The sequence below is a fragment of the Trichosurus vulpecula genome, chromosome 9 (assembly GCF_011100635.1).
Source record: "Trichosurus vulpecula isolate mTriVul1 chromosome 9, mTriVul1.pri, whole genome shotgun sequence".
Taxonomy (NCBI): domain Eukaryota; kingdom Metazoa; phylum Chordata; class Mammalia; order Diprotodontia; family Phalangeridae; genus Trichosurus; species Trichosurus vulpecula.
In genome coordinates this window covers 123,027,077-123,047,183 of record NC_050581.1, presented here as the reverse complement: position 1 = coordinate 123,047,183, position 20,107 = coordinate 123,027,077, and the positions used below count along the sequence as shown (strand labels likewise).

Genomic DNA, 20,107 nt, shown 5'->3' with positions numbered 1-20,107 from the left:
GATGAAGGGACGGGTCTGAAGGATCCAAGACAGCTTCGAGCTCCAAGAGCCCACAGTGAGGGGGGAGGGTGCGAGCAGAGGGGGCTCCAAGTCCTCACTCACTTGTCATTGAAATCATCTGTGGTGAGATTGTAAAAGAAGTCATCCATGACCTGGTAATCATCCATGACTTTTACTATCCTTTCCTGCAGAGACAAACAAGAACACAGCACCCATCGGCTTGAGCCACTCTCAGAGCAAAGTCCCCACTCCTAAGAAACGCTCACTCAGCCTTAAGGGCCGGGCACAGAGCTGTGGACGGCAGCTCCCAAAAGAGGCTTCCGCCCTTGTCCACAGCCTGGATAACCATGTCCAGAGTCAGAGAGAAAAGGGCAGGCAAGGAGGAAGGTAGCCAGAAGAGCCGCTGGCTTTACAGACTAAAACAAGCTGGCGGTATGGGCAGTGTTTCCCAGCCTAATGCCTGAAGGATATTCTGTGGAAGAATGCAATCGTGGGGATGACATGGAAAACAGTGGTCACAGGACGATTACTGTTCCTATTTTCTAGCTATGGGAAGGGAGCTCATAATGCAGCAAGTGAGTGTCAGAGCCAGAACTAAAGCCCAAGTTTACAGACTCCTGGTCCAGGTCTAGGGGTCTTTCTAAATACAGACACAACCTGCCCTAAGGGTAATGCTACAAATAATAATCAGACGATGTGGTAAGGCAGAAAGAGCCCTGGATCTGGGAGGCTGGGGACCTCCCATTAACACTCAGTGCAGCTTTTAACAGGTCGCTGTCCTTCTGTGGAAGCATATTTACAATCTCTTTTTTAGTTTCTCTAGAATACAAAGAAATGACATCTTCCTCCAAAGCTCTTTCCAGATGACTGGGGAAAACCCTTTAGAAAGGTGGATGGGTTAGGTCAGGACAAAAGGAAAAAGACACTTTCATTAAAAAAGTGAATGAATTAAGGGTGATAACCAGAAACTTAACAAAGAATACCTCTTAGGTATTCTTAGGAATATTGCCTTTCCCCACCTGGATGCCAGCTATCCCTGCATGGCTATAGGAAGGTCAGGGTGGATCTACGGATCTAAAATTCTGCATTCTGCGATTCAAAGACTGTATAACATTGTGTGGCTCTATAGGAGTATTCACTGATACTGGCAGCCCAACGGCAAACTCTTCCCATGTGATTAAGAGCTAGGCCACAAGAGGGCGCTTTGAGCAAAACCATGACCTTGCAGGTACCCGGCCCAGCAGGGGCTCCATTCACCCTATTTCTCAGCACAGGGTGGGATAGTCCCACAAGAGAAAGTGCTGCGTCCAGAGAAGAGAGTCTTGGGTTCAAGCCCCAGCTATGCGACCTTGGACGAGTTACTGCCTACCTGAGGTTCTGTTTCCTGTTACCTAAAATGGAGGTAATAACCATGTGCCTCATCCACTCTACTGAAGTCTAGTGAGGAAAGCACCCGATAGAAATGGCAGGAGGTGTTAAATTGTGATTAAAGCAGCTCTCACAGGTAGAGTCAGAGATGGCTCTGGCTATCTTATCTAAAACAGTCCTTCAATGCATTTCCATGGAATGGTTGGCCCATAGATTGCTCCACCCTACCCAGAGCAAAGAGGCAAGGGATTCCCTCCTGTATTAAGACCTCCCCCCACACCCCACAAGACCCATAGTCGCTGTAAGGAATATGCCCTTTGGAGGTAGAAAGGGGAGACATGAGGACTTCTCTTTAGTCCCTCCCTGCCCTAGGATAAGCCTGCCCCTCCTGCAGCACCTCTCAGAGCCCCAGGTCACTCAGGTCACTAGTCTCTGATACAGGCAGCTCATTCCATTTCTTGAGACTTAAGACATTGTTCAGGTTCCCAGTCAAGCTTGGGTTTAGAGATGAAATTTTGGGGGCAGAATAACCTCAAAACAAACATTAGGCCATTCTTGGCCAAGTTTCCACCTTCAAAGGCCCATCCATAACTGTGTCCAATCCCATGGCATACAGCACCTCAGATATTCCAGTACAGCCCTGTTGGCTCAGGGGTTGGGTCAGTACCTCCAGCCCCATCAGCATTTCAGGGATGCCCTTCATCCATTCCCGGAGCTCTGCCAACTCCTCAATGCTGTTAGGCTTCTCATAAATCTTCCGGCTAATGAACCGGAACTCTTCACAAATCTGCAGGAGGGGGAAGCCAAGTCAGATCTCAGGCTCATTACTCTCTAATGTGTCTAAAGCTATTATGTCCAGATGCCAGTCCCCAATCAGAGAGCTATCCTCCCCCTCCTCCATACTTTCTCCAAGGGACTTCTTACCAGCTTGTGGGTCACAGGACTTCCCTTCTCCCCTTTTGAGCTAAAGAAGGAAGTCATTTTAATCCTATAGAACCTTTGGGCTTTGAAATTGTCCATTACACCCTGTAGTCACAGCCTTTGACCACTAGCCTTCCTTCTATGCTCTCTGAACAACTTATTCTATCTCTGAAAATTAAGTAAATGCAAATTAATAAGGGATCTATAAATCCCCATAAACAGTCAATTAGGAAAGTGTGTAGTTAGATCATCAAAACATCCAGGGAAGAACGTGGCCTTTCCTTTTGCGGAGCTTTAAACAGTCTTCAGCAGATTCTACCCAGCCCTACAACCCAATGCTACTGGATACTACTATGTAGCAGATGAAAAATTGTTTGTTGGGGGAACGAATGAACGAGGGAATGCCCACTTTAAGTGGAGCCCTACCTGTGGTTAGGATTCCTAATCCTGGCTCAGCCACTAACTTGCTAGGTGAAATTGAGCAAATCCCTTTTCCATTTGAGCCTGTTTTTTCATTTATAAAAGGAGGGGGGTTGACTAGGTTGGTTTCAAGAGCCTCCCCAGATATGCTCTAAAAGTCCTTTCCACTCTACGTTTCAGGATTCTATAATTCTGTTCAGTATACCTGCAACCTCAGGAAAATGGGAGGGGACCTCAAGAATATACTTGGTGGACCTCTTGTGGCAAGCTGAATTGGAGAACATGGATTAGGGTCCAAATACACAGCACAGCAATCTACATCACTGGAATGAATATTAAATTGATAAGAACTCCTATCTATTTGAAAACCTGAATTCGGCAAGATGACTTTTTCAAAGTCTTTTCTAGCCTTCTTGACCTGGTATGCCAAAATTAACTGAAGACTCCTTCAGGTTCTTATCCCCCAATCTGCCCAAACACTTGTCAGGACGCTTGGAATCTCCCTAATGGCTCAGGTGCTCTCATCCCTGTTCTGGGTTACTCCAGAAACAATTCTGCGTGATAAAGGGTGCTAAGGGCAATATAAAGGATTGGGCTTTTAAAAACCAACATTGTGGAAAAGAGATGAAATCAACAAGATCACACTTGAGATAGCTTTTTTTCTTTGTCCAGACTGGAAATTTCATCAGAGGAGGAAGTTTCTTGCTAAGGAAACTCCCTCTACCAATACAGATCTGCAACTGTTCTGCAATATATAGTTTTAGTCACTTGCCTGAGTTGGCTTTGAGAGATTAAGTGACTTGCCCAGGGTCACCCAGCTAAGATGTGTCTGAGATGGTACTTGAACCCAGGTCATCTTTAGCACTCTACCCACTACAAGACGTGATCTCTCAGGGTGGTTGGGAAGATGTTAACATCAGACAGAAGGCAAACCTACATAACTCTTATTTTCCTTTTTGTTTTCTCTGCCATAGAGAATAATTGTTGGACTAAAAAGTACAAATAAAAATGGCTAACAGGAAGAAGAAATCCAAAAGAAGTAGGGAGGCAGTAAGAGAACACTTAGCTATTCTTGAGAATGAACAGGTGCTCCATTGTAACTCTGCAACCTCAAGAGGAAGGGAGGAGAGTCTCCAAAACAAGGAGCAGGCTCCCTGTGGCAAACTATGCTCCAGGTGGTCAAAGGAATGTCAGGCATGACTATGGAGCCCCAACCAGAGATCTTTAAAAGAACTTGGAAAACAAGAGAGATGCCACTCTCTTTCTACAACTAGAAAGGGACAAATGTTGTAATTTTTTATAAATTTTTTTGGAGGGGGGGAAGGGCAGGGCAATTGGGGTTAAGTGGCTTGCCCAAGGTCACACAGCTAGTAGGTGTGTCAAGTGTCTGAGGCCAGATTTGAACTCAGGTCCTCCTGACTCCAGGGCCAGTGCTCTCCTCAATGCACCATTTAGGTGCCCCCCAAATGTTCTAATTTTTTAAGGGAAGGAAGTAGACTCTATAGGCTAATGAATTTGACCCCAGTTCTAGAAGAAATCCTAGAACATACATTACAGGGATGGACAATGAACATCTAGAAAAGAATGTTCTGATAAAATATTCAGCTGGAGCTCCCTCTTCTCCCCTTTCTATCTCAAAACCCCTATAACATCATGCCCCATTCTCTCTTCTTCAACTCCAATCTCTCATGAAGAAATGGCCCTTCTTTCCAGGGCCAACCCCTCTATGTGTATCTTTTATCTAATTCCTCCTTTCTGCCCATCTCCAACAGATTGCCCCATAGTCGCCTCCCCATCATCATCTATTTATATAGCACTTCACAAATATTATCTCACATGAACCTCACAATAAACCTGGGAGGTAGATGCTATTATGACCCTCATTTTAAAAATGAAGAAACTAAGGCAAACAGAGTTTAAGTGATTTGCCCATGGTCACATAGCAATTAAGAGTCAAGGGTTGGATTTGAACTCAGGTCTTCCTGCCTCTAGGTCTAGTGCTCTAACACTATGTCACCTAGCTACCTTTCTGTCTCTCTCATACCTCCCATTTCTCTCCATGGTTCCTTCATTGCTACCTACAAACACACAACAAACACACTCCTGTCCTTAAAAAACAACAACAAACCACCTCACTATAGCCATCAAGCTGTTATCATATATCTCCTCCCTTTTATAGACAAACTTCTATAAGAAGCTGTATACACTCAATTGTCTTCACTTCCCCTTCTCTCATTTCTCAACTCTCTGCAATTTGACCCCTGATTTTATTACTTAAATGAAACTACTCTCTCCAAAGTTATGAATGATCTCTTAATGGCCAAATTTAGTGGTGTGTTCTCAGTCATCCTCCTTCTTGATCTCTCTGTAACATTTAACACTGCTGATCATCCTCCCCTGTGGGAGGATACCTTCTCCTCTCTCATGGGCTTCCATGACATAGTGCTCTCTTGGTTCTGTTTCTAACCCTCCTCAATCTCTTCCCATTTGGTGACCTCATCAGCTCCTGGACATTTCTATCTAGATGATTCCTTGAGTGTTGTCATGCATCTCTAACTGCCTACTGGACATTCCAAACTAGAGGTCCCATAAGCATCTCAAACTCAACATGTACAAAATGGAACTCATTGTCCTTTCCCTTAAAGCCCCCAAATCCAAATTTTCCCATCTCTGTCAAGGGCATTCCCCTCCTTCCAGACTCCCAGGTTCACAACCCCAGCATCATCCTTGTCTCCTTACTATGCCTCACCCCATATATACAACCAGCTGCCATATCTTGCCATTTGTACCCCTCCATCTCGTATCTGTCTTTGTCTCTACTCACACAGCCACCACCCTACTCATCACCTCTTACACAGACTATTGAAATAGACTCCTCAATCATTCCCTTGCCTCCAGTCTCTCCCCACTCCCATCCATCCTCCATGCAGCTGCTCAAGTGATTTTCTTTACGTACAGGTCTGACCCTACTCAATAAACTCCAATGATCCTTTATTGCCTCTAGGATGAAATGCAAACACCTTTGTCTGGCTTTTAAGGCCCATCATGACTTGGCCCCAATCTACCTTTCCAATTTTTTCCTATGATACTTTCTTTATCACACTCTATGATTCAGCCACAGTGGCCTTTGTGTTGTTTCTAACACATGACGCTTCATTTCCCACACTGCGCCTCTTTACAGAAGCCCTTCCTGACTTCCTGTTAGGACTCTCCCTCAAAAAAAATTACCATGTATTTATTGAGTATAGATTTATTTTGTATCTGTTTATATATCTATATGTTATTGCCCCCAATGTATTCCCCAGAACCTAGCAGAGTGTCAAGTACAGGTGCCAAGTAAATGTTTGTTTATTGATTAATTGATTTGGGGATTGCAAAGTCAATATGATGTGGCAGTCAACAGAAATAAGGTGCCTCTAAGCTGTACTACAGAGGTTATTGCATCCAGAACAAGGGAGGCAATTGTTCCACTACACTCTGTCCTGGTCAGAGCCCATCTGGAGAACCACCTTCAGTTTGAGGGAGCACATTTAACAAACGACACTGACAAGCTAGAGGGTATATAGAATGATGCTCCCAGGGTGGCAATAAAACCAGGCGCTCATCATGAATCAACAAGCACTTATTCATTGGCTATTTTGTGCTAGGCACTATGCCAAGTACTAGGGATACAAAGACCAGAAGGAAATAGTCCATGCCCTCAAGAAGCTTACATTCTGATGGGGGAGATAATATGCATACATACAGACACATGTAGAACACATACCAAAGACAGGTAGTCCTGGGGCAAGGGGACACTAGATCAGGGTCTCAAAGGAGACCAGAGATTCTGAGAGGAGGAGGTAATGAAGAAGCATGTTCCAGGCATGAGGGACAGCTAGAGTAAAGGCAAAGAGCCAGCAGGTGGGAATGCCATGAGGGAGGGACAGTAAGGTAGTCAGTTCAGATGGAGGGTGGAACATAAGGGCAGGAGTAATTTATCGCTTGGAAGGTAGAATAGGGCCAATCTGTGAACCTCTTTCAGTGCCCAACAAAGGAGTTTATATTTGATCCTAGAGCCAACAGTGAGCCCACAGAGGGAGTTCCCTGAGTAGAGGAATGACAGGACCAGGTAGAGGAATAAAGGATGCTGAGCCTGAAAAAGAGGAGATGTCGGGGCCTGGAGCAGCTTGTCTTCAAGGATGCGAGATGCTGTCTTGAAGAGGAATTTGGCTTGTGCTGTGTTGGTCTAATGAGCAAAATGAGAAGCAATGGGGGCAAATTGCAGAAAGGTAGATCTAGGGTCCACGTAAGAAAACATTTTCTAACAGATCTACCCAAAAGTGAAACTGTCTGCCCTGAGAGGTAGGGGCTCCCCACCATTGGAGGTTGTCAGGCCAATGCTGGACCGGGGGAGAATATCTTTGCTCAGGTCTGGATGGGGCTAAAAGATCCAAAGTCAAAAGATCATTGGATCGCCATTCTAGAGCCATCCCTTCCAGAGCTAAGATTCCATGTTCCATCATAGCCCTGTTCCAGAGCCATCCCTTCCAGAGCTAAGACTCCATGTTCCATCATAGCCCTGTTCTAGAGCTATTCCTTTCAGAGCTAGGATTCCATGTTCCTATGACTCTTTACCTCAGGTATTGGACCAATAGCCCCCATTATAGAAAAAGATATCCATCTATCTCCTGAAACAAGTCTATGGAGGTAGGAGAAATAGGGTGGAAGAAGTGGAGGGAAGGAGGGAGGGAGCTGATTTTAAACTCACACCGTCCACTTCCTGGTGTAGGTTCTTTGCCAGGATATCCAACATGGAGGTGGCCAGGGCTTTGCGTTTCTTGGAGAGGTTCTGCTTTGTATTTTCCACGTTGATGAAAAACGGGCCAATGATGATGTTGCTAGGCAAAGAGTTATCCAGGATCTCCTTTTCCTGAAGGTGGCTCATCACTACCTCCCTCACTTCAGCAGCAGGAGGGCACACTTTTTCATAGTCACTGGGCACATGTACCATCACAGTCATTCATTTACTCATTCTACAAACATTTCGTAAACACCTACTCTATACAGAGCACTGTACTAGGCAAGTTTAGCCATGACACAGTCTCTAGCTTTGTTGAGCTTACAGCCTAATCAAAGGCAGTGGGGTTAAAATGTAAATACACATATCTATAATACAAAGTGCTATTAAAACAATGAAACAAATTGAAAACCAGAAGGGACCTTCAGAGATCATCTCTGCTCCCTGATTTTATAGAGGAGAAGTGAAGTGGCTGACAAAATTACAAAAGTAGGGAGCAGCAGAATTATCAGAAGCTTTGCATAGGACAGGCACTTGTTAAATGCTTGTTGAATGTATCCTGGATGATTCAAGGTCCATGTCCAGGTTCTGTAACTCCAAACCCATTTTCTTTTCCCTATACCATGTCACCTCCAATGTCCAAGGTGGGAGAGGCTGTTACTGGTCGTGGGGAAAGAGGAGATGGTCTTTGAGCTGGGAGAAAGGGCTTCCTCTAGACCTCTGGGTGAAGATCTGTTCCCCTCCCACACCAAAGCTAGCAGGAGAGGCACAAAGCATAATCCATTGGTGGATGCTGGGCAGGTGTCATTTAGAAACAGAATTTAAGCTGGAGAGGGAACTTTGCTTCACAGGGGTCCCAGGACGACCATACTGACATCGGACCCAAATTGCCACTCCTGATGTTTCCTATTCTCTTTTCTATCTGCTGGAGCCTTTACTCATCTCATCACTCTATAAAGAAATGCAGACGTGGGAAAACCAGATGGATGAGAGCTTCCTTTATCCTTTCTGGAGTGTTGGGGAAAGCCCTGTGGCTACCCTTCCAATCACCGACCCCATTCTGCACAATCTCCCCCTTTTTCCTTCACCCCTTTCCTAAGGGCAGAGATCTGTACATAATATGACATAATATGGTTTCTGCCCCATCTCTATCACTACCAGGTACTGGGTGTCCTGCATATACCTGTGCCCATGTCAAGGTGGACAAGGGCTAGTTCCATCAAATTCTTTTATAAGTTTGGTGAGGGTGACAAATTCATCCCTTAAGCTGGTCTCCAATCATGGTCATGCAAAGGGAATGGAGAGCAGTGGAGTCCTAGGACCTGGGTCTGAATCCCAGTTCAGCCCCTTAATGACTCACCTAAATGACCTGGGACAAGTCACCTCCTCCCTTTGGTCCCCAGTATACTCATCTCAAAAACCAAGGGCTTAAATTTGGAACTAGGCCCAGAGGGCAATCAAGCTATGCATACCCTTTGACCCAGCAATATTGCTTCTATGGCTGTATCCCAAAGAGATTACAGAAAAGGGAAAATGACCTATATGCACAAAAATATTTACAGCAGCTCTCTTTGTGGTAGCCAAGAATTGGAAATTGAGGGGATGCCCATCAATTGGGAAATGGTTGAACGAGTTGTGGCACGTGAATGTCATGGAATACTACTGTACTGTAAGAAATGATGAACAAGCTGACTTCAGAAAAACCTGAAAAGACTTACATGAACTGATGCTAAAGTGAGCAGAAGTGAGCAGAACCATGAGAACTTTGTACACAGTAATAGCAACACTGTGCAACGATCAACTATGATTGACTCAGCTCTTCTTGGCAATACAAGGGTCCAAGACCGTTTCAAAAGACTCATGATGGAAAATGCTATTCACATCCAGAGAAAAAACTACAGAATCTGAATACAGATCAAAGCATACTATTTTCGCCTTTTTTGTGTGGCTTTTTCCTTTTGTTCTGTTTCTTCTTTCACAATGTGACTAATGTGGAAATATGTTTACATGATTGCACATGGAGGGAGGGAGAGAAAAACTGGAACTCAAAATCTTATAAAAAATTAATGTTGAAACCATCTTTACATGTAATTAGAAAAAATAATAAATTAGTATTTTTTAAATCAAGGGCTTAGAGTCTAAGTACCTTTTTAGCTCCAAGTTCTATTATCCTGTGGGTGCCCCCAGAACTAGAGGAAGGCTTACAGAGTGCTGAAAAAATCCTTTGCTGAGGACTTGAGGAAAAGACATGGACAGGAATTACCTAGGATGGAACTGCTTGGTTTCCCTGGCTTCCTTCAAGCCCCAGCTAAAATTTCACCTTCTCCAGGAAGCCTTTCTTGACCCCTCCTAATTTTAGTACTCTCCCTCTGTTAATTTTTTCCTATTTATCCTGTACACAGTTTGTACATATTTGTGTGCATATTGTCTCTCCCACTAGATTGTAAGCCCCTTGAGGGCAATGGATTATCTTTTGCCTCTTTTTGTATCCCCAGTGCTTAGCACAGTGCCTGACATATAGTAGGTGCTTAATAAATGTTTATTGCCTGATTGACTGGTGGGAATGCTCACACTAAAGTTCAGATCTACAAAAGTACAGATGGGCATTGTATGGCAGAACCAAACCTCAAATGGAGGCAGAGGAGGCTGTGCCCTAGGATCTGGAAAGAATTTTTCTCACCATACACATTATTTTACATAATTTCATAGGCAATGGCAAAGGTATTAGCACCATGGAAAGATTAACTTGGTCCTGCATGCCAGTGCTGTGGCATGCCATGATACATCTCATCTGATCTGTACCATGAACCTTCTTAGATAACATAAGGACATGCACATTCCAGCAGCATGTGCTGACCCCCATAACTCCCAGAGCTCTCCACAACATGCCTATACTGCCAGGAGACCCATAGGACCCGGTGCCCAGCAGCCCCAAACACCAAACTGCTAATGTACCTGAGGAAGGTCCGAATATCTTTGTTGTTCAGATCCAGATGCTTTCTGAACTCCATGGCATAGGCGGATAGAGGTATTAATGCCTTCTCTATGGCATTGGAGAGAGACTTACGAAGGTCTTCCACTAGAGGCTCATGCAGCCCCACAGACTCCAGCAAAGGGACACCGCTGACAAAAATATCTTCCATCACAAACTGAGAGAGACAGAGAGAGAGAGAGAGAGAGAGAGAGAGAGAGAGAGAGAGAGAGAGAGAGAGAGGGAGGGAGGGAGGTAGAGAGAGGTTAGCATCCTAAATGGAAAGTGGGGGATTCAGTGAAAAGTGAGGGAAGGGGAAGGGGAGAAGGAAAAGACAGGCAGAATATTCCTGCAAACAAGAGAGGATAAGCCCTGGCTCCCAAAGAAGAGTCGCACCATGTAGTCCCTCCCTCTCCTACAGACACAACATGCTTGGTCTGCCCTCTCAGGTGATCCCTCATAAGAAGAGAATTCTTCCAGGGTTGAAGCTGCCTCAAGTGGAGAAAGAGGAACCTATAAGGGCTTTACAGCTGGTTCTCTCTCCAATACACTTCTTGATTCAGGGCCACAAATACGAAAAGAAAGAAAAGCCCCTGGACACTGATGGATGGGGCTGCGCCCAAATGACAACCTCCCTCCAACCCGTTGGCCCCTAATGGACACTCAGTCACCACATCCCTCAGCAGCCCTTCCAAACTCCCTTCTCTTAAGCTCCCCAAGATCAGCTTCAGGCCCCTTTCTCTCAGCAGAAGTCCTCACCTCTGACTTTACAGAGAAAACTGAGATGGTCCAGTGGGAACTCCAACCACACACACCTCTGCACCTTCCTCATCCATCCTCTTCTCCAGTCTCTTTCTCCTCGCCAGGAAGAACTGCTCTGTTTGTGGTCTCTATCCTAAGGCCTCTGGGAATTCAAGCACCCCCCCCCCCCACAATCTTTTCCCACATACTGGCTTCTTCCTCACTATCTTTACTTAACCTTGTGGCTTAACAGAAGGTTAACAGTACCATTCTTTGCTGCCCTTCCGAGTTCACAGCTGATCCCTGGAACACATATACATACCAACGCACACATGCAAACTCCATTTCCTCTGGCCACATGCCAGCTACCAACAGCCATACCTTCTCCAGCTGAGGTACGGAGTGGGTTGCCAGAATGCCCTTGTCAAACAGATTCAGCAAAGATGTCATAAAATTCTCCATGGGGGTGCTATAGTGAGACCCGCTGTTGTCCAGAACCAGGTCCACTATGAAAAGGGGATTCTTTCGGGGCCTAGGGAGAAAAGAATAAAAACAACAGACACGTATACTGTGCTTTAAAGAAGGCAAAACATTTTACATACACACACACACACACACACACACACACATATATATATACACACACATGCATATACTTGTATCTAAATATTGAATATAAATGTATCTAAATGTATATATAAATCTAAATTATGTATAGGTATAATAATATATATGTGTACATACATAAAAGGTATAATTTATCATTTATAAATTAAAATATGTTAACATATAATGTTATATATTTTTATATATATGTTAAAATATAATGCTATATACATGTAATATATTTAATTTCATTTGACCTTACAAACACCCTGGGAAGTAGGTACTATTATGATCGCAATTTTATAGAAGAAGAAACTGAGGCAGACAGAGATTAGGTGACCTATCCAGAGTCCCATGCCTAGTAAGTATCTGAGGCGGGCTTGTGAACTCCCGAATCCAGGACCAGCACTCCATCTATCCCACCACCCAGCTGCCTCTAAAATAAAGGTATCATTTTCAGATCAGGCCTGGAGAAGGAAAGAGAAGCAGCAAAGCAAAAGGCAGGTGGCCTATGTATTATCCCAGTCTGGGACAACTTGCACGAAGAGAAGGTAATGTTGAATAACTGCCTGAAAATTTCCCAGGGATATGGAAGAATGGCGGGATACGTAGCAAATTCTTAAGACTGACAAGGCTGGGAAAGAATCCCTTTCGTTGAAATTCTTGAGCTCTTGGCTCTCTTGCTCCAGTCTCACACTGTCGACTGTTAACTGGACATCTTGAACTGAACGTTTCATAGTTACCTTAAACTCAACATGGCTAAAACTAGACTTTTTCCCAAAAACCTCCCCCCCCACCGCCATTCCAAACTTCCCTCTTCCTGTCAAGGGTACCACCATCCTCCCAGTCATCCAGACTCTCCGCATCATTCTCTATGCCTTTCTCTCTCATCCCCATATCCAATCTGTGGCCAGATCATGTTGTCTTTTTTTTAACCTTCATAACATCTCTTGCGTGTAGCCCCTTCCTTCCTTTGACCCTGCCACTGCCTTGGAGCAGGCCCTTATCACCTCAATAGTCAATAAACATTCATTAGGTGCCTACTGTGTGCCAGGCACTATGCTTACACCTTTCACCTAAACTTTTCCAACAGCCCAAGTGGTCTCTAGTCTCTCTGCAGTACAGCCCATCAAAAATAAATTCTGCTTGACTTTTAAAGTTCTTCATCACCTTGCCCCTTGCTCTTTTTCCAGTCTTCTTACTCCCCTCCATATACCCTGCTATTCATTAGCACTGGCCTCTTTCTTTCCTAGTCCTTGCCCAGGACCTTCCAACACCTGACTGGGCATTTTTACTGGCTGTCCCCCAGGCCTGGAGTGCTCTCCCTCTTTATCTTTACCTCCCAGTTTCCTGTAAATCCCAGTGAAAACTCCACTTTCTTCAAGAAGCTAGTCCTGCTTAGTCCTCCTTAATCTTAGTGTCTTTCCTTCTTGGATTACCCGAACTTATCCTGTGTCTATAGTTTGGATACAGTTCTTTTTCATGTAGTTGCCTCCATTGGATTGTGAGCTCTAGAGTAGTGGTTGTTTTTTGCCTTTCCTTGTATGCCCTGGCACATAGAAGGCTTAGTCAATGCGAGGTGATTTGACTTGTTCTCTGAGCCTGCCTCGGGCACAGAAAACTAATTCAATGGGTGTTGGCAGCTCTATCAAGTTGCCTTTCACAGGGGCTGATACAGTCTGCGTTTTGAATGCCTTTGGTTTGTGTGGAATTGACCTTGTTCTCCCAGACTGGTTGGACGATACTTTGTTCCTCCTCTTCTAAAAGCATGAGTCTTCTCCTGTGATTCAGACACTAAGAATAACCAGCGCTCTCAGAGCCTGAATCTTTCATGGGGAAGTCAATGCCAGTTTTATTTCTCTGCTCCAAGCCATTGAAAGGTAGGCTGGTTACAGATTTCACTGAGTTACGACAGACAGGCTGTAGGCCTATGGGCCTGTGCTTATTATCCTACACATAGCAGAATTGTACTAAGAAATTCCCAATTCCATCATCAAATGATAAGATAGCTTTCTGTGAGACAGCTATGTGGCTCAGTGGGGGCCTGGAGTCAAGAAAACTAATCAAATTCAAATCTAGCTTCAGACACTTAGCTGTGTGACTCCGGGCAAGTCACTGAACCTCTTCTTGCCTTAATCCCCTGGAGAAGGAAATGGCAAAGCACTCCAGTATCTTTGCCAAGAAAACCCCATGGACAGTAATGGTGTGCTTGTGGTCCCCAGGGTCATGAAGAGCTGGACGTGACTAAACAGCAACAAAAAGCTTTCTTCTCGTTCATTCAACAGAAAAAGGGAAGACTCTGCTGAGATATTCCAAGCCTTGAATGGCCTTTTGTTCCACTCAGTGATACAGGACCTCCACCTCTCCCCTCCTGGGCCTGGACTTGTTCCTCAGCTTTATGGAATCACGAGAGAATATCTCATCCCCCACCAACCCAAGAAGCTATTGAGCAATACTGAGTGAGCTGAGGACCCACTTTTGAAAGGAAACAGGCCTGGGGTGGGAGGGCGGGGCAATCAAACAAGGGAGCAGATCCCCACAGGATTCTTGGGACATACCCTTAAGTCCCTGAAGGCTATGCATAGAGAGTTTCCAGGAAAGCCCTAGAAGAAAGGAGAGGAAGTCCCTGGGACTATTTTCTGTGATCATCTTGCAGAGCTACACACATTGCTACTCTGGAGTGAAAGCACTTTAGACAATAATATAGTATGACTGCTTCATTTTAAAGATGAGCAAAATGAGGTCTAGACAGGTAAAGTGAGCTGTCCAAGGTCTCACGCTTACTAATCAACAATTTAAGCACAGTTCTTCCAACTGAAAATCTAGCATTCTTCCAAAGCCAGTGTTCTTCCTACTGGACCACACGTACTCATGGGCTTCCCCCAACCTGTGTTCACTATGATTATACAAATATCTTTACACACACACACACACACACATACACACACATGCACGCACACACAAACACACAAAAAGAGGGGAGGGGAGAGTCTGAGGATGCAATGCTGCTCCTGTCTGCCTACTCAGGATGCCTGCCAGTACCTTCCCCAAAGCTGATACCAGTCCTTATTTGTGTGGCATTCACAGCTGCTGGGGTCTAGGTTCCCTACCCAAGGTCCCCTGCACCACCACCTTTATAGGCACATAATAAGGACTTCCAAAGTACAGAAGGGGCCATGATCTAGGGCTCTAGGGGACTTCCCACCCAGATAATGCCTGGGGTAAAGGAACTGAAGATGCAACCCCAATGTCCCCTGAAGGCCCACCAGAAGCAAGGTCCCTAAAGATGGGAACAATAGCCCAAGAAGCAGAAGCAATCCAACCCTAGTAACTCAGTGTAGGTGTAGAACATCATTGTACACCAGATACTATGAAAAGCTCCAGATGGAGACGTCTTGTTAGGTATCCACAATTCCCCAGATTTTGTTAGCGCATCTCACTCTGAACTACCAGCACCTGACTCTGGCAGCAGGCACACAGTACTGAACTGCCGACTACCAGTTACTAACAATCCCTTGGAAGCCTTATGTGCTTTCTCAGGTCATCCACACCCGATGGGCTCTGGACCACAGCTGCCTCTTCCTCCCACACTCCCACCTCAGGGCCTTTCTCTGGACACCAGGGCTGAGGCACCATCAATAGCGCTTGCGAAGGTCTTCCCCTACTCCGCTAGCCCTGGGCCGGCAGCAGGCAGACACAATGAGCTACTCTCCCTCTTCTCACTTGTATGGACTGTTGATGAGATCAGGACCCCAGACCATGTCTTCAGAACAGTTCAGGACACTGCAGCAAGCATCCAGGATGAACTGGGTAAAGTTGACCAGAGAGTCCTGGACGAGGAATCGAATGGAGTCCTGCAGGGTGTACTTGATAAGTTCCATCAGCTTGTGAAGCTTGGACATCTGGTACACTTCCCAGTTGGTCTCATAGAGGTTATACCAGCCTTTGCTCATGTCCCTCAAGCTGCTCCTGATTGCGACCTTTAGAGTACTGACCCAGCTGTCCTTCAGGAACATCTGAACCTGCAGGAAAGAGGCAGAGGAAACAAGATGAAGTGAAAGCAACCCTGATACAAAATAAACCCACAAAAATCATCAGTATTTCCCCATAATAATAACAAAAACCAGAACAAAATGATGGAGGGAAAATCTTATTCAAAATAACTACAAAATTAATATCTGGTAATCAAATTACCAACACAAATTGACACTTGTAGAAATACAATTACAAAACACTCTTTACAGAAGTAAAGGAAGATCTAAATGATTATAGGAATATTCATTGCTTATGTTTGTGCTATAACAATATAATGTGCCTATAATGCTACAGACAATGCTGATTCAACAAACAAAAAAGGGGGTTACTTTGTAGACTAAAATAAAATTACAACAAAATCCACTTCAAAGAACTAAAAAAAAAATCTAGAGTTTCTATGGAAATCATGGGGCAGGGGGGAAGCTAGGAAAGAATGTGGGATAGCATTTCCAGATCTTACATTGTATTGATTAGTAATCACTAGACCTATATAAGCTACCAAAAAAGAGATCAATGGGATATACAGACAGACAGATAGATGGTTAGATAAATGGATGGAGAGAGAGAGAGAGAGAGATAAATGGATGGAGAGATAGATAGATAACAATCAGAAACAAATCTAACTCTTTTTTTTTCAAATCTAACTCTAAATAGCCCAGAGTTCACTACACTACTTGAGGAGGGACTCCTCCTGGAGATGCCACTGAAATATTTTTTGAAATACTACTGGGGGAAAAAAAGAATCTTTAAACAATAGAGGACATTCAAGTAGTGCTAATAAAAATAAACTTTGACTTGCACACACAGGAGTCAAGAGAAATCAAGAAAAGTAAATACATTTAAGCAATTGGAAAGAGCTAAACAGTGATGAAATACTTACACTCTAATAGAGAGAGAAGAAGCAAGGGTTCCCTGAAAATCCAATGTTTTCAAAGATCCCACAGAATTAAATAACACAAATACAACACCTGGATGTGTTTTTCTTCCATTTTGTGGTTTTAAAAGAGAATGGGGGGAAGGAGGGAAAAGAGAATATGTTAGAGAAGAAATGGGGAAGAAGGAAAAGAAAATTATGATTTCATATAAGGGGGCAAAAAAGTACCAGCAGAAAAGTCTACAAACTTGGAGAAAAGAAGTAAAGGGAGCAGACATAAAATAATGTCCTTATTCTTATAAGAACTGTATAAAGTCAAGTCAAACACAAATACAAAGGCATGTTCACAGAGTTTGGTACAGAAATACATTAAACTCCATAGGGAAAAAGGATGGGGCAGGGAAAGGGGATATCAAGGTAGAAAAATAGTCAGAAGCAAAACAAATGGTATCTTCAGAAGTTTAATCAAAATGGGGATGAAAAATAAAGAAAGTGTAAGAAACAGAACTGGGAGTGTGGGATTAGTGAAAAGAGGAGGTACAGAGGAACACAAATTGACCACTTCAATTGTCTACTGCTAGGGCTGACCAGAACCTTCTTTTTCTCCACTCCAGGCCATCTCCAGGCATCCTGATCTCTATCTGGCCACTGGACCCCGATGGCTCTGGAGAAGAAAGTTGAGGCTGGTGACCTTGTACAGCCCTCTCTCACTCAAATCAAATTCAATTGCAACTCATGTCATCATCTCCCTGATGTCAGGAACCTCTTTGAGAATGAAGGCCAAACCACACAACTTAGTAACTTAGTAGTATAGTATACAGGAGGAAAAGAAGAAATCATAAAAGAGACCATGACAGAAAAAACTATGAAGTTTACAATCCTAATAGTGAATATAAATAAGATGAATTCACCCATAAAACAGAGGAAGGTAGTAGAATGGATTAGAAAGCGGAATTCAGCAACATTTATAAGTAATACATTCAATGTTTTACATGATTGCACATGTATAAGTATATCATGTTGCTATCTCAGGGAGAGGACAGGGGAGGAAGGGAGGGAAAGAATTTGGAACTCAAAACTTTAAAAAAAATTAACAAGTACTAAAAATTGTTCTGGGGAGAAAAAACAAAATATTTGGAAAACATAAACATAAGAATTCACAGAGTTAAATGGAGGAGCCAAAGTAGGATTTACTATGCTTCAGACAAATTTTTTAAAATCAAAAGAAATATTCATGATCTCAGATAAGGCAACAGTGAAAACAGACATGGTTCAAAGAGATAAGCATAGGAGCCACGTATGCTTAGAGTCCATCAACAAGCATTTATTAAGCACTTACCACACATTAGGCTCTGTGCTAAGCTCTGAGGATACAAAGAAAGGCAAAAAACCAGTCCCTGCTCTCAGAGGGCTCACAGTCTAATAGGGGGAAACAACATGAAAAACCACCACGTACAAACAAGATACATACAGGATATACTGGAGATGAACAACAGAGGGCAGGCACTAGCATTAAGATGAGATGTTAGCTGGAACTTGAAAGAATCCAAGGAAACCAGGAGGTAGAGATGAAGAGGGAGATAATTCTAGGCATGGAATGTCTTATCTGAGTAACAGCCAGGAGGCCGGTGTCACTGGATCCCAGAGTATGTGGAAGGTCTGAGATATGAAACAACTAGAAAGAGCCACATTGTGAAGGGCTTTGAGTGCCAAACAGAATTTTATATTTGATCCTGAAGGAGGTGATAGGAAGCCACTGGAGTTTGCTGGCTGGAGAATGGGGGAAGAAGGGTGACATAGTCAGATATATACTTTAATTTTTAATTTTTAATTTTTTAGCTGAGCGGAAGATGGTCTAGAGTAGAGAAAGACTTGAGGCAGAGAGACCAACCAAAAACCTACTGCAATAGTCCAGGTGTATGGGGATGAGGGCCCACACAAGGTTAGGCAGTGTCCAAGGAGAGAAGGGGGCAAATATACAAGAGATATCACAAAGATAAAATCCACAGGATTTGACAACAAACTGAATGAGTAAGGAGTCAAGGATGACATGTATGTTGTGAACCTGGGTGACACAGGTGTGTCACATGTGTGAGGAATGAATTGCCACTGATATTCACTTCCTTAGACTGTCTGGCTCACCTGGGAAAACATCTGGGACTGGATCTGTTCAAATTCCTCCAGACGCCCAAACTTGGACAGGGTGTAGTGGAACAGGGTCATAGCAGTCACCTTGTTACACTCAGCCCGTACTTTGCCGAGGGCCAGGATGACCTCTGTCCGGGTGAGCAGGGACACAAAAGTGAAGGCCTCCTTCTGTTCCAGGAAGGGATAGTCAGGCATAGCAATGCGCCCTGGGGAGAAGAGAGAGGATGGATCCTTAGGGAAGTAGCCTAGGGAGTCTCAGTATCATAGGTGGCACTTTGGGATCAGACTTATTTTAGCTTTAGAAGGATGGGAAGTCAAAGACAATCAGGGAAAACTGAATCTTCTCTGAAATGAATAAGAGTTAGAACTGAGAAGGCAAACAGCATACTCTCAATAGACTCCTGAACACTGAATCCCAGAGTTCAATTCAATTTAATAAACATTTATTTGGCCCTTCTTACGTGCGAGACCTCAAAACGATCTGCTCCCTAAGTCAGTGAGCATACAGGACCAGAGCAGGCCCTATAGGGTTCTCACCCTTGCTCAGAGACCAATCTGAGCCCCTGGGACCATCATCATGATCCAGCTGCAGGGAGGGCCTGAGTAGCAGTTTTTGACAGGCCAGAAAGGGTAGGGGTAAAGATTGTGTACCCTTGGATATGGGGCACAAACAGGCTTTTCCACCCCGGCTATACCAGTCTTTACAGGTTTCTGCTGCCTGCTTCCCTTCCACATCCTTCCTGAATTACTGGCTTTTCAGAACTGACCTCCTGCTAAATCTTCAGGCAACAACAAAGAATTAAAGTGCTTAATGGGAGAAAGAATGAATGAGAATAAGGCCATTTGTGTTTCAGCACTTCCTAGTGTTGTGACTATGGGCAGCTTCTAGGGGCTTCAGCTTCTGCAGGTCTCAACTCCCTTTTCTATAAAATGGGCATAAATATCCTTGTACCTCCTCTCTCCCTGAGCAAAGTGCTATAACAATACAAGTTATCCTCTCTTCAGGAACTCCTAAAGTTTCAAAAAGGATGGGGGGAGGGTGGAGGAAGGGGAAGATTTCTAGGAGTTATTAATGAAAAGAAAATCTTTCTAGACCATACTTTAGACCCAGCAGGTGCTTGTCAAATGTGTGTCTGGGTGCAAATGGAGCCATTATGGAGGGCGGCACATCTAGTAGGAGAAATCTGAGGTTTTGTTGTGCTTGACCATACATGTTGGTAACAAGGATTTGTTTTCTTGATTT

The 20,107-nt window shown here is 44.0% G+C and overlaps 1 protein-coding gene across 1 annotated transcript in view; it reads right to left on the bottom strand.

Moving 5' to 3' along the window:
* DNAH1 (dynein axonemal heavy chain 1) overlaps window positions 1-20,107 on the bottom strand; it is a 162,426-nt gene that overhangs the window by 118,588 nt on the left and 23,731 nt on the right. The window contains exons 9-15 of the mRNA XM_036738850.1: window positions 18,859-19,070; window positions 15,531-15,829; window positions 11,583-11,733; window positions 10,445-10,638; window positions 7,460-7,685; window positions 2,036-2,155; window positions 103-185 (exon numbers count right to left, since the gene is read on the bottom strand). Of these exons, the coding sequence (XP_036594745.1) occupies window positions 103-185; window positions 2,036-2,155; window positions 7,460-7,685; window positions 10,445-10,638; window positions 11,583-11,733; window positions 15,531-15,829; window positions 18,859-19,070 (1,285 nt within the window). The remainder of the gene's footprint in view (window positions 1-102; window positions 186-2,035; window positions 2,156-7,459; window positions 7,686-10,444; window positions 10,639-11,582; window positions 11,734-15,530; window positions 15,830-18,858; window positions 19,071-20,107) is intronic.